The following is a 12,950-nucleotide window of genomic DNA, read 5'->3' as shown; positions in this document are numbered from 1 at the left end:
CCCGCGCGGAGGAAGGCGGGGGCGGAGCGCGGCGCTGGGGGCCGCGGGCGCCCCGCGCTGCCCGCTCGCTGCGTGCGGTGAGCCCGGAGCCGCAAAGCCCCGCTGCTGCTTCTGCTGCTGCCGCTGCTGCTCCCCGGTCCCCGCGCACGGCGGAGCTGCCGCCGCCGCTCCGCACCCGCCGCGATGCCCGCGCTCCTCCTGGCCCTGGCGGCAGCGCTCTGGGGATTACCGGCCGGCGGCCGGGCAGCGGGAGCCCGCGGAGGTAAGGGGCGGCAGCCCGGGGAACTTTGCGGAGCTGGTGATGCTGCCGGTGCCGCTGCTGGCAGCGCGGCGGGGAAGTTTGGAGGCTGCCCCTGAGCCGGGGTGGCGGCGTGGAAACTTAGGGGATGGGGATGGAGAAGGGGATGGGGGTGAGGATGGAGATGGGGGTGAGGATAGGGGTGAGGATGGAGATGGGGGTGAGGATAGGGGTGAGGATGAGGATGAAGAAGGGGACGGGGATGAAGATGGGGATGGGGATGAGGACGAGGATTAAGATAGGGATGGGGATGAGAATGAAGATGGGGATGGAGAAGGGGATGGGGGCACAGCCAGCGACCCGCCGCGGTCCGGGCGAGGACGGGGCTCCGGGACCCCTTGGGGCGCGGCGGCTCCGCGCTGGCTCCAGAGCAGAGCTGACTCCGAATCGGGCTCCCGGTGCCGCCGCCCCGAGGTGCGCCCGGCTCCCGCCCGCCCAAGTTGGCTCCGCGCCGCTCCGCGGCTCCCTCCTTTGCGACCGCTTTGTCGCGACACACGCGGCTATCGCGAACGAGCGGCGGTAGCGTCCGGTGTCGCGACAAGCGAGCGACCGGAGGGGGAAGGTTCGTGGGAACGACCCAGTGCCCGCGCTCGTACTTCAGTCAGTAGGCGAAGATCGGCGGTCGCGACGGGGTTTGCGCGATGGAAAATATTTCACGAACTTTCCGCCGTGCTCCCCACACGGCCAGGTTGGGTTTCGGCAGCTGCTTCCTGCCTCTGAGCTGGGGAATAAAAACGAAACTTGCAAACATTTGGTGGAATTGTGCTGGAAACAGGTCTGTCGCTCCGTCCCCCTTTTTGGAGATAAGCAGGTGCCACTTCTTCCTCGGTATCAGTTTCATGGTGTTTAAATTTTGCATCGTTTTCCCCGTATTTTGTGTTTGTACTTACCTTGCTCGGATTCAGTGATTCACAAAAAAAAAAAAAAAATGTGCTGTCAGCTTACCTTACAATCAATCCCATCTTAAAAGGCAGCATCCTTGTAAATCATACCGGCCCCAAAAGTGGGATAAATCAAATTTACTTAGAATCAACTAACTCATCATATCGTAACGTCATGTCTTATCAAAACTGAGCGGAGGACACGTTAGGACTTAAAAGGGATTTTGTTAAAAAATGTCAAGTGGTCTCAACCTAAAAGGGATTCGGGATGAGGCTTCCAGAAAGAAAATTGCGTTTGCACATCTGATAAACTTTATGATATGCTGCAAAAATTACTGACTGTACCAAGCTGATTTTCCTTTACGGGAGGAAATTCTGGGGCACCGAAGCGTGCTAGGCTTAATGTATGTGAAAGGCACTGAAATTTGGGATGCACCACGGCTCGCCATTGGTAATACGAGAATTGGGGAAATGTCATGGATTGTGTTAATAGAAGTGTTGTGGTAGCCATGGTGATATTAAATATTAGTGAGGTGCTGCAGGGAGAGGTGACACCTATTAGACCAGTGGATAACGTTAGGAAAAAGGGGGAGGGAAAAAACACACCAAAGTTTGAAATATGTAAAGCTTTTCTCTAGGTTTGCAATAGGCTGGAGTTTTATCAGACCAGTTCTGTCCTCAGCCAGGTTACAGCTACTCTAGAGTATATTACATGACATACATATTATATTATTTATATATTTATGTATAGAAGTTGGGAAGGAAAAATCTTGTGGAGGAAGAAATGAGGTGAAAAAGAAGGCAAAAGGCAGTTTGGAGAGGGGAGTTCCTCCATGGGGGAGAAATCCTGCTGCTGAGGTTGTGCCCCTTGGGTGGAGAGGAGGTACAGCTCGCCTCTAATAGTTAGCCTCTTCCTGAGGAGGCTTACAAACCCATTCCCTTGCTGTTATCCTGATAAAGAAGTTGAGAAGCCTCTGGAGCCTTGCTAATGCTAGCGAGGCTGAGGAGCTCCAAGTCTCATCCCCACCTGCCCAGAGCTGGAGCTGGTGGCCCTGGGGCTCTGGGTACAGTGCCCAGCCCCAGGGGCTGGGTTTGGATAACCTGTACAACTGTGTTGTGTGGTTTGGTTCTTGCCCCCAGTAAAATGTGTATCCCCAGCAGTATTAATAAGCGCATGGCTCGTTATTAATAGACTTGCCGCTCATTGCTTGCCTGCAGCTTGGTGGCAGATCACAGCTGGCAGGTGCCCTGCTGGTCCTCATCAGTGTGGTCCTCTGTCAGAGGCAGGCTTCCTACCGTGCAGAGGGGTGTCCTCTGGTAAACTAAAACTCAGCCCTTTCCCCCAAATGGCAACGTATTGCATGTTCATTTCATGCTTTGGGGTAACTTAAGCCTTTAAAGAAGGAAAGGCAAACTTCTCTGAAAGCTACTCCTCTCTGGAGTCATAAAGCCTTCAGAAATTTTCATCTTTGTTCCACTTAGCTGGGAATTTACTGTTTTCAAGGTATCCTTTGATCATGTTTAAGTAAGGGCTGGAAATGAATGACTTAAAATGGAGTTTTCAGGTTCAAGGTTCACCTGACGTTAATTTGGATTACTGGCCCGGTAGCAGAAAGAGACCAGGTGAAATAAATCTGTCTCCTCATGGGGGGAGGGGGGCGGGATGATTACTGGTGGCTTCCCCTCTCCAGCAAAGTGCCCCAGCAGGTGGCAGCGGGGATGCCAGGGGGTTTCCAGCCATCTCGTTATTAGTACCTGAATGTTTGAAACCAAGTGCACCAAATGCTGCTGTGCTTCACCAGCCCGAACTCCAGCTTGGCAATGCATTGGGAAGTATTCCCGAAAAAGCTCTTTCTGTGCTGTGCTACAGAGGTGCTTGCTTCATACTCATGTTTTATGTGTCTTGGACATAGATAAGTACTAATATCTTATACCCCAAAGAAATACTTCCAAGGTCGCAGCGACATTCCTATTTATTTATTCCACAGAACAATGCTGCAGGAAGCATGGTGTGCTTTTAAGAACTTATTTGTCACAGGAGAGGCACAATTACAGAGAAGCTTGAAGATATATCAAGGAATTTAGGACAGTAGTTAGAAGGATGTGCAATGAGAAGTAATTAAAGAAAGGAATCGTGAGAGATTTCCACAAGTGCAATTTCAGTGACTGGTTTTATGGGGCAATCAGTGATGTATGTGAGTCCGCGATTGAGTATGTGATTGCATGCACAAAATCCTGATGCTTCTGGAGACTGAGCAAACTGTGTTAGGTTTTCTCTGAACTGACGTATGTATTCTCTTTTATTCAAGTCATTTAATGCTCAGTTCAATGGTTTTGGAGAGCTTTAGTTGAATAAAAGGAAAAGGGTTATAAATGCACAAACTACTTAAAAGGCAAAACTTAGTTTTACAGTTCAAAACCGTGTGTTTTATATGAAAGGACTGTATGTAAACTTGTTCTGTGGCAAATCTTTTGCTAATTTATCATAGGGGGTTTGTCTGGGTTTTGTCTGGTATTCCTGCATGTTGAAGTAGCTATTCTCCAAAGACTTACAGAAAATCTCTTCTTCAGGTTGTGGGTGGGTTTGAGCATATACACGTACCTTTACAGTCATATGGACCCCAGTCTTACCCCACTTGCTTCAAGTGGCAAAACTCAGGCTAGCAATGAAATAAGTGCAGTTTGGAAGCCCTTGTTCCTCTAGAGCCTGTTGTATGTCCTTTTGTCTATTATTTGGAGTTGAAGAAAATATTTTTCTCTTTATTGATTGTAAAGTACTTACGTAATTTTAATTTAACAATTCAGAGCTCTGTCTATCTGTAGAGATGCTGGTAATCTAGGTAGTAGAAAGTTCTTGTTACAGCATCATACTTTGAGTCCCAGCACGTTGTTTTTCCTAGTTTTTAATATATTAATCTGTCTTTAATAGTTATGTTCCTTAAAATATAATTAAATAAAATTTGCTTAGGGAAATAATTTTAATTGCACTTACCCAAAACACTTTTAATCATGAACCCTGAAGATAAAAATATCAGAACATGATTATTTTTATGTAAGTCATGATGACTACCGAGTCTATGCTTAGTGAGAGCTTGGGCTAAGTGTAGGCACTGCAGAACTGGGTCCTAAATTTGCAAGCACGATTAGAAATTAATTGGATTTTTAAATAACATTACTCAAATAATGACTGTGTACCTTCTGTCCAACCCACTGGTTTGTTTTAGCTAAACAAGTTTTGGGGTCTCAAATTCGGTCTATGGAAAGGATGCAAATATTTGTAAGCAGAGCTGTATTTCAGCTGGCTACTCGGTGACCACAGCACTAAAAATTCCTGAGGTGCACTGAGCCTCTCGATGCAGTTGGGTAGACCTGAAGTGATGTGAGCAGGATCATGGCTTGCCCCTGCCATGCCAGGACCAGTGGGCAATGCTGGGCTGCACACGAACTCCGGGACCCAGGAACGGGATTCCCTTAAAACCCAGTGCCCTGAAGCAGATTTAGTGGGAGCTAAGAAAGATCGTTAGAGAGACAAAGATGTGCTTTTGCCAGTAGTGTGTTCACTACTCTGTTAATCTAATTTAATTGGTAAGATCCTCATAGCAGAAAGATCTTCCTGTGTACCTGGGAAGTGTAGGTATATCTGTTATATCTGGTTATCGGTTATGTCAGGACTTTCCCCCCATCATGGAGACATAGAATTGGGCTTGGGCACTATGTACTTTTTTATGAACCCTACCAAGCTGGAACTAAAATTGGACACTAAAAGGAAGATTGTATGTCTCACAACTACATTTATTGACCATTTTGTAATAAATTGCAGTTGTGTATTAATAACAAAAGACTGGGATACATAAGGGCATTGCTAAGTAATAGGGCTTTTTAAAGATGACGTAATGCCAGTCTTGAAGTGAGGTACACTTGGAGATTTTTATTTCTATTCGGTTAGAAATCTAGTTGAATTCTCTGAGGTGGAGAACTAGAGATTACAGTATTAAGAGTTCTAGATACGGTACATTGTGTCCTGAAATGTGCTCTTAACGCCAACTGATGTTCCTAAACATCTCATGTGCTGCTGTCTGCTGAATAATGTGGCTTTCCAGAAGAGCCAAGTTGTTGAAACACACCTCCACTTCAGAAATAAGAATGCCTTTTTTTTCTTTCTTTCTGTAAGATCAGTGTGTTGTGGACTACCCATTGCCTTACTGTCAGTAGAAGGTTCCCTGGTAACTTCAGTGTGTGACACTGTTGAATGACGTGTGCTTCAGGTGTGATAGGATAAATGCTGTAGAAATGCATCTTAAACTTTGAGGATAAGAAAAATACGTACAATTCCTCCAGGTTTTCACAACTGGTGAGTTCTTAATTAATACCAGTTCATAAGATTTAGTATTTTTTTTTCCTTGAATGAACAAAGGAAACATGGGGAATGAAAACATGCAGTTTTGTGTTTTTCGAATAGTCTTATGATGATATATTGAAGGGGGAATAGACCATGTGCAAGACAAATGCTGATGCAATGCTTTCCAAATGCAGTATTTCTCCTGTGGGCTGTTCTGTCAAGGGGAGACTCTTCTGCTCACACAAGCACACGCTCCAGCAGAACAAAAAGATACCCAGGCAATTTTCGTGTAATGCTTTATGATTTTAATTCGCCTATCTGCAAACTAACCAAAACTCTTTTTGTCAACAACTTTTAAAATACAATTTTGATATTGACAAATAGTTTGGGAAGCTGCTTATTGTACTCTGATAGAATGGTTGGATTTTCACATGTTGTGTTGTGCTGGCAAGCATTTTTCCTCAAATGTATTTTTTTAGGATATTTTAAGGCATTGGAGGTACCAAAATGCTACTACTTCTAATATATCCTTCTTTAAATGTGCCTCTTTGGAGAAATGCTGTGGTGTTGTGCAGGCATAAAAGTGCATGTGAAAAAAAGTTACTAATGCAAAATGATCATGGAAAAAAATGGCAGTAAGTTTCTAGATGATGGATAGCTTTCCCCAAAACACCTGCCTCTTCTTGCTTGCAAATCCTGTGAAGATGAAAGAGAAGAGCGGCGCAAGTTCATAGCTACTCGGATGCTCTTTTGCATATGCAAACACATGCTGATTTACCCAAAGTATATTGGTATTTGTGTAAAACTGTGTGCTTATGAAATGAAAGCATGTCATTCAGCAATGAAGTTTTCTTCTCAGGAGAATATTGTTTTTTATTTATGCTTCACTGTGCTAATGAATAGATTATAGCCCTGAGTTTATACCTCTGAGATCAATGATTCTTTGTTCTGGACTTGTTGGTTATGGGGTCAGGATGCAGAAATGCAAGGAAACTTTGGATCATTTTATTAAAATATCATTGGGAAATCTTGGTAGACTTAATTAAGTTACGTTTTGTCTGTTTTGTACCACAGTTTTTATACAATAAATTAACTATTTCTTGCAGTATTCTTATTTCGAAGTTCGATTCAGTTTTGACTGGGTTCCTTGTATTGAACCCACTTTTCTATTTCCCACATCTAATTCTAAAACATATGGATCAAATTTATGATTGCTTTTCTTAGTTTGTAGTGTTCCTCTAGAAAATGAGATATTTCATAAATTGTTTATTTTTAATGACAAATTGACAATTTCCCATTAAAAAAAAAAAAAAAATCAATTATTTTGAATGGACTACCCTCTCCTGAGGTGAGAAAATCAGACAAAATTCCAGACAGATCAATATACTGATATGTACGGTCTACTACCTGGAAGCCGTTTGGTTGTAGTTAAACCTGGTTCTGTGTAAGGCATGCAAAGCTGGCTCGTTTTCTAGATGAAGCACTGTACTTCGCATTCAAGATGTCTAGTTACTGTTAGTTATCACTCATTTAAAGTAGCTAGGACTCATTAAAAGGAATTTAGAACACAAAATCTGCTGGATTAGAGCAGTGCAGTACAGTGGCAGGGATGTTCAACAGCAGCATAACAAGTGTGGCTCATTCAGCTTCCTACTGCCTGAATGCAATCAGTAAAAACAGGGAGATGGCACTCGGCTCATGGGTGAGCACTTGATTCCGAAATTGGGAAGGTGTTTTTGTACCAAATGCTCTGACAGACTGATCCACAACTCATGGAAGAGTGTGGAAAATTTGTCTTGCTTGGGTTTTGATCCAGTTCCCAAATGCTGGTCTGGGAGGGATGTGAGGTGGTACCTTGTCACTCAGCAACCTGGCTCCTTAGGAGTCATTGTGTGCCTATCCAGAGGTGAGCACAGCTGAGTTTCTTTTGATGCTTTTTTTTTCCAAATAACCCATGTTTCAGCAGTATTCCAGTCATGCAGACCTTGCACACTCAGGATTTGCTCAGCTTACAGGTGGAGGTGAGCTATTACTGGATGAATGGCAGAAATACAGCATTGCTCTATAAGGATAGACAGGGCTATTTCCTGCTCATACATACATATGAAGCTTTAAAAGTTCTCAGTCATATTTATAAATGCTTTTGCTGTTCTCATTCAGTCTTTCCATCATCTCTACTTATGCTCTGAGATTCTCTGGGGCTGCCAGAAGAGGTACGGCAGCAGGGTGATTCTGCGAAGCCCAGCTAGTGGCTGGAACAAGCCTGGGTCTTCTCCTCAGCCCGCTTCCCAATTCCTTGCTGTGAGCAGAGGTGGTGAAAGAACAAGTGTAGCTGGAAAAAACAGCAATTATGATGTAGAAACTACTGCAATTTTACTAAATTAGGTCCCTTGAATGTCACATCTAGTCCACCGCTTCTTGACACTTTGGAAGTGCCCTTGTTCACGGGATTTATCATCTTACATACAAGTTATATGTGAAGATGTATAAAAAAACGTTTACTTTCTGTTTTGTCGGACCATATAAATGGAACCTATTAAAGAAAAATGTAGACTTCTTTTTACTTAGTAGTAGGAAAAAATGCTCAAAGTAAAATGGTAGATAAACCACTACTATCTAGCCAGTTGAGAAATGTTGGAAGACCTGTAATCTCACCTCATTTGAAACACTTGGTTTAAAATGGCTTATTTTGTGTAACTGCACTGAAACTTCTATTTTGAGGGATATCTGCGGGGAGAGTTAAGGACTGGGAGCGAGGGAAGAAGGCTGCAAAACTGAATTTATTCCTCTTGGGTCCCACTAAGCCAAGTGGCTTTTTCTTAGATTACTGAAAGAATAGTGAACAGCAAATGGTTTCTTCATAGTAGTGTCTTATTATAGTAGTTTTAGGCAAAACGTTTTAGGCTAGTGTTAGATCATATACAGGGGAGACGAAGCAAGTTGGGACTACACAGGTGTGAAAATGTGAAAACTAAGGCACTACTCCATGCCTGTGGCTTGTCAGGCTGAATTGCTTTTACAGTTTTGTTGATGACAGAGCAGGGCTACATCAGAGCAAGGAGGTATCTTGCAGATGCTGGCTCCAAGGCTAGCCTGATCTGCAGCAGTTAACTGTGTAGGGCTACTATAAGCTGCTTTTGTGAGGACCGATTGCAAGTATAAACATGTATATTAAAACTTGGATGTACAGAGCCATGGAAGACACTGTGTACAGCAAAGACAGGAGCACGGGGAGGGGTTGGGCAGACATAATCTCATGCCCTGACCCAAATGGCCCATTAGCACATTTTTTCAAATAGGAGCACGCTATTCAGGTCAGCTTGTGTGCACAGACCCGTCTGAATGAATTCCTTCCCTTGTGCTTGCTACCTTACGTTTCTTTGGGTTTTGAAGGCTGTGACTTAAACAAAACTGACAGTACACAATATTACCCATTTACTCTGTAGATTATACTCCTCCGGAGAATTGGTGTCAGCTAATCTGCCGCTTCGACATTTTCCCGGAGACCTGCTAACTGCATATCCCGTAACGCTGCAGGAGACTGTCAGATCTGGGTGTCCGTAACTTTATTTATTCCCCCCAAACTTCTAGGAATGTATGTTCAGATCTCTAGCTTCTGTGACTTACTTTGTCCTGTGAGGAGCTTCCTTTCTGTGTAGAAATAAGGTTTGTCAGTACCCAATTTTGACCGCTCTTTGGGCAGTAGGAAGAGAGTTTGAAGCAGATGGCTGTCAACATGATGACGAAATTCTGAAATACTGCTCAGATACAAACTGTGAGGCTTGGTATTTAAAGCACATTCAAGCATATAAAACTACTTATATTTCTAACACATTACTGCTTTTGCTGTGGAATATTCTTGATACAATTCATACAGTTGTGTGATAAAATATATATATTTTTTTAACCGAAAACAGGCAAACTCCACTAACCAATTAACGTTATTCAGCAATGAGTAAAACACTATGAACCGTGTTATGACTTTGTCAGTTAAAATTGTTAAATGCTCTTCAATGAAACTGCACTGATTTACGTTAATTGGTGGCCTGTCTTTGCACAATGGTATCGCGCTGTGTCAAATGTGCCTTGCAAAAAAAGGTAATGCAGCTAAACGTGCTGTGATTGCTGCTCTTGTGGTGTTGACTGGTGCTCAGAAGCTGGCCAGCAAACGAATTTAAACTACAGAAGTACTTAATGTGTGGCCGTGAATTTTTAGGAGCACACTAAAAAACACTTTCATAAAATAAGTGCTAAAGAAGTGGTAGGTATGGCACAACTTGGATTCTGCATCGCATTTGTGAATTAGTTGTTGGATTTAAGTGCTTTATAAAAGACTTTGTATATATATGAAATATATATGAAAAGCATGATGTAAGTATGCAAACTTAATAGAATGCTTTTTACAGCTTTATATATCTTAAGGAAAAAATGTCAGAGTAATAGATCAACAGTCTGTTTAGCCCCACAGTGGCCATTTTTTTCTAAAGATGATATAGTGTGTCCTTGGCGGTCCCACGAGTAAAACAGCACTGTGGAGAGCTTTTTTCTAGAAGCCAGCTAATGGCTGTTTTTCTGATTTGAGGTAGAATACCTGTGTGTTCTGGGTGGTCATCTTGAAGTGGTCACCACTGGCTGATCATGCATACATAAAACTAATAAGGGGAAATTACTTCTAAATATTGCATTTACATTGAGTTCCATTTTCTATCCTGTTTTACGCTGAGCAGAAAAGTTGCCATGTCTAAATGGAAATCTTTGAATAATTGCATTTTATGTATCACAACAAGCATCAGCTAGCCATAGGTTTTGTGTTTGTACAAACACAAAAGAGTGGTAACTGTACTTGTTCATCTCACATTGGCAACTTGGGTAGACTATCTCCATTTTTTATCAAATTTCCCAAATCTCATGCCTGGGAAAACCTTTTACAACTTCAGGAATCCAGGTACTGCAGAGCTTATTAGAGAATAACAGCTTTTGATGATACAAGTGCCTGTTGAATGTTGCTTTCATTTGGAATTGCAGCCTCAGGGAAGCAAACAGACTAGAAGTGGATAATGGAAACAGAGAGGCTAGGAGGGCTACTTGTTAAATTACAGGATTATTTTATTTGGTAGGGAGCAAGAAAGGCCATGTCCAGTACAAAACCAAAAATATAAACACCACAGCTCTTGCTAAGTTTCCACGCTGCTTCTGAACCACAGAGTTTGCATTCCAGAATAGGAGAGCTGATGAGCAGTGGTGTTCGGCATGTGTGAGTATTGTCTTTTATAAGCCATGGGAAATCAATCTTCCTTCTTCCCTTCATGAAAATAAAGAACTCCTTGAAGCCGTTGCTTTTGGAAATAAATGTATTAGTGAAAAATTCATGGATGAGCCAGATCTAATTTTTATAGAAATGAACGGTAATGCACTCTGGGACTTCAGGTCCATATGGATGTATTTTACATTCACCTGCCTTATTGTAGACTTAAAGAATAACTTAATAACTTTTTTTTTTTTTTTTTTGGGGGGGGGGGGGTGGAGGAGGACAGGACACTGATAAATACATGAAGGTATAAAACACCTCATCCCAATGGAAATTGCTGCCATTGTAAGGCACAAATGCCAGCCGTAGCGCGCTGATGTTTTAATAACACAAAGTAATCTCCCCGTACTTCAGTAATAAAGTTACACAGGCTCCATTTTGCTTTCTTGTCAACATCTTTCTGTTGACACCTTTCTGTCAAAAAGATGAAGTGAAGAATAAAATCTAACTCTTTTTTCTCATGTAAAATGTATTCTGCAAAGCTTTTGTGAAATACAAAGCATATGGACTTTGCAGATAGTGTTTGCATTTGGGACTTGCAGGGAAATCTATGTGAACTTTATGCTGTGGAAATAGTTGCCCTTTAAAGCACCCAGTTATTTTAAATAAGCAGATTTCTAAAAACTGTGTTTTGGGGAGCAGTCTAATCTTTAGAGCTCTTTTGTTTTTTTAGGAGCAGCAGAATATAATTATTGGTATAACCTGAGATCTCAACATTTGCCAGTCTGCGTGCCTGGATAGGTACCATTTTTTTTCTGAGAAATCTGTTACTGTTTAGAGCAGACAGAAACCATAGTCTAGCAAACTCTCAGAGAATGTTCTGGTTGGGGGCTGAAACTGTTCAATGATATAGTCCAAAAGCTCATTGTTTATTAACATTAATTTTGATTCTCATAATGACATGAACATTGGTTCTAATTATATTTTTTTAAAAAGGCTAATATCTTCATAGATGTCGGTCTGGTCCAAAAAAAAAAACATCCAAAAAGATATCCTTCAGAAGCAGTAAGTAGGAGGCATGTGTCTGAATTTCATTAGCTGGTAATAATATGCGTGCCCATACCTGGGGAGAAACACCACTTAAAACCTGAGCTTCCCGCTAGGCCGGCAGGGCTCGTATCTTTCGCAAGGTTAGGCCTCCTGCTTCGCCGTCACGGGTTTCTGTGGAGAAGTGGCTGGGGTAAGCTGCTGCAAAACTGCCAGCATCTGCTAAATTAGATGTAACTTTTAAAGCAAAATCCCTGAAGAGCTGGGGCTGGGCAGAGCACTGCGGGAGAGGTTTAATTTCAGCTTCTGCTGTGTGTGGAGCTGCAGTGGGGTGGCTGGGGCAGGGCTGGTCATGCTGGAGGACTTCCCTGTGGGCGTGGCAGGCTTCAGGCCCAGATCAGTTCTTTGCTCAATGATAGCTATGTAAATATCAAAATATAGAAAATACGTTGTTCAAGGGGGTGAAAATTGTATCTTCTCAGGGTGGTGATACCGGAATAAGGGGTCATAGAGTGGGGGGGGAAATCTTTCTTCCCCTCTTTAGCCTTGGTAGCCCTTCGTTTGCCAGATCATCTGACCTGAGAACCAGAAATGTCTTCTCTGCTGCAGGTGGTGACAGACTTCAATTTGTTTGAACCAAATAATGAGGAAAGAATGAGCAGACCTTGAGTACGGCAGCATAGCCCTTGGGGCTGCTCGTCATTCCACGCTCTTGTTGGGTGATGTTAGCGCTTGAGATTGCTGATGATTTTCAGTAGCAAAGACTAGGAGAGGACAGGCTGGTAACAGCCTGGGGAGGAGAACTTGTATCCCAGAAAAGGGCAAAATACTGCTGAAGAAGGGCAAACCAAGGGATTTCTTTCCCCGAGTGTTTGCAGTTGGGCTCTGCCCCGTATGGAGAAACAAAAGGGAAGGCTCCATCAATCTTGCTCTTATTAAATTGGCACAGCTAATGTATTCTGCTAAAATGTGTTCATCATGCTGTTTAAAACAACCAGGTTAGAAATCTACTGACAATAAATGAAGATTTATTATTTTCGGTGTCATTGGGGCACCTAATACAGGATTGGAATACTAACTGGAGTTTGTGAAAGGAGAAAAAAAGTGTCCTGGTGCCATTTAATTAACTGTCTGGCC

General features: G+C 42.8%; 1 protein-coding gene across 1 annotated transcript in view; it reads left to right on the top strand.

Moving 5' to 3' along the window:
- The first annotated feature begins 43 nt into the window (after window positions 1–43).
- Window positions 44–12,950, top strand: part of LRP1B (LDL receptor related protein 1B) — a 674,736-nt gene continuing 661,829 nt past the window's right edge. The window contains exon 1 of the mRNA XM_035332355.1: window positions 44–262. Within this exon, the coding sequence (XP_035188246.1) occupies window positions 184–262 (79 nt within the window). The 5' untranslated portion in view covers window positions 44–183. The remainder of the gene's footprint in view (window positions 263–12,950) is intronic.

This window comes from Oxyura jamaicensis, chromosome 7 (assembly GCF_011077185.1).
Source record: "Oxyura jamaicensis isolate SHBP4307 breed ruddy duck chromosome 7, BPBGC_Ojam_1.0, whole genome shotgun sequence".
NCBI classification, from domain to species: domain Eukaryota; kingdom Metazoa; phylum Chordata; class Aves; order Anseriformes; family Anatidae; genus Oxyura; species Oxyura jamaicensis.
Note: the sequence above shows the minus strand (reverse complement) of the source record. Positions and strands in the feature narration are given on the sequence as shown.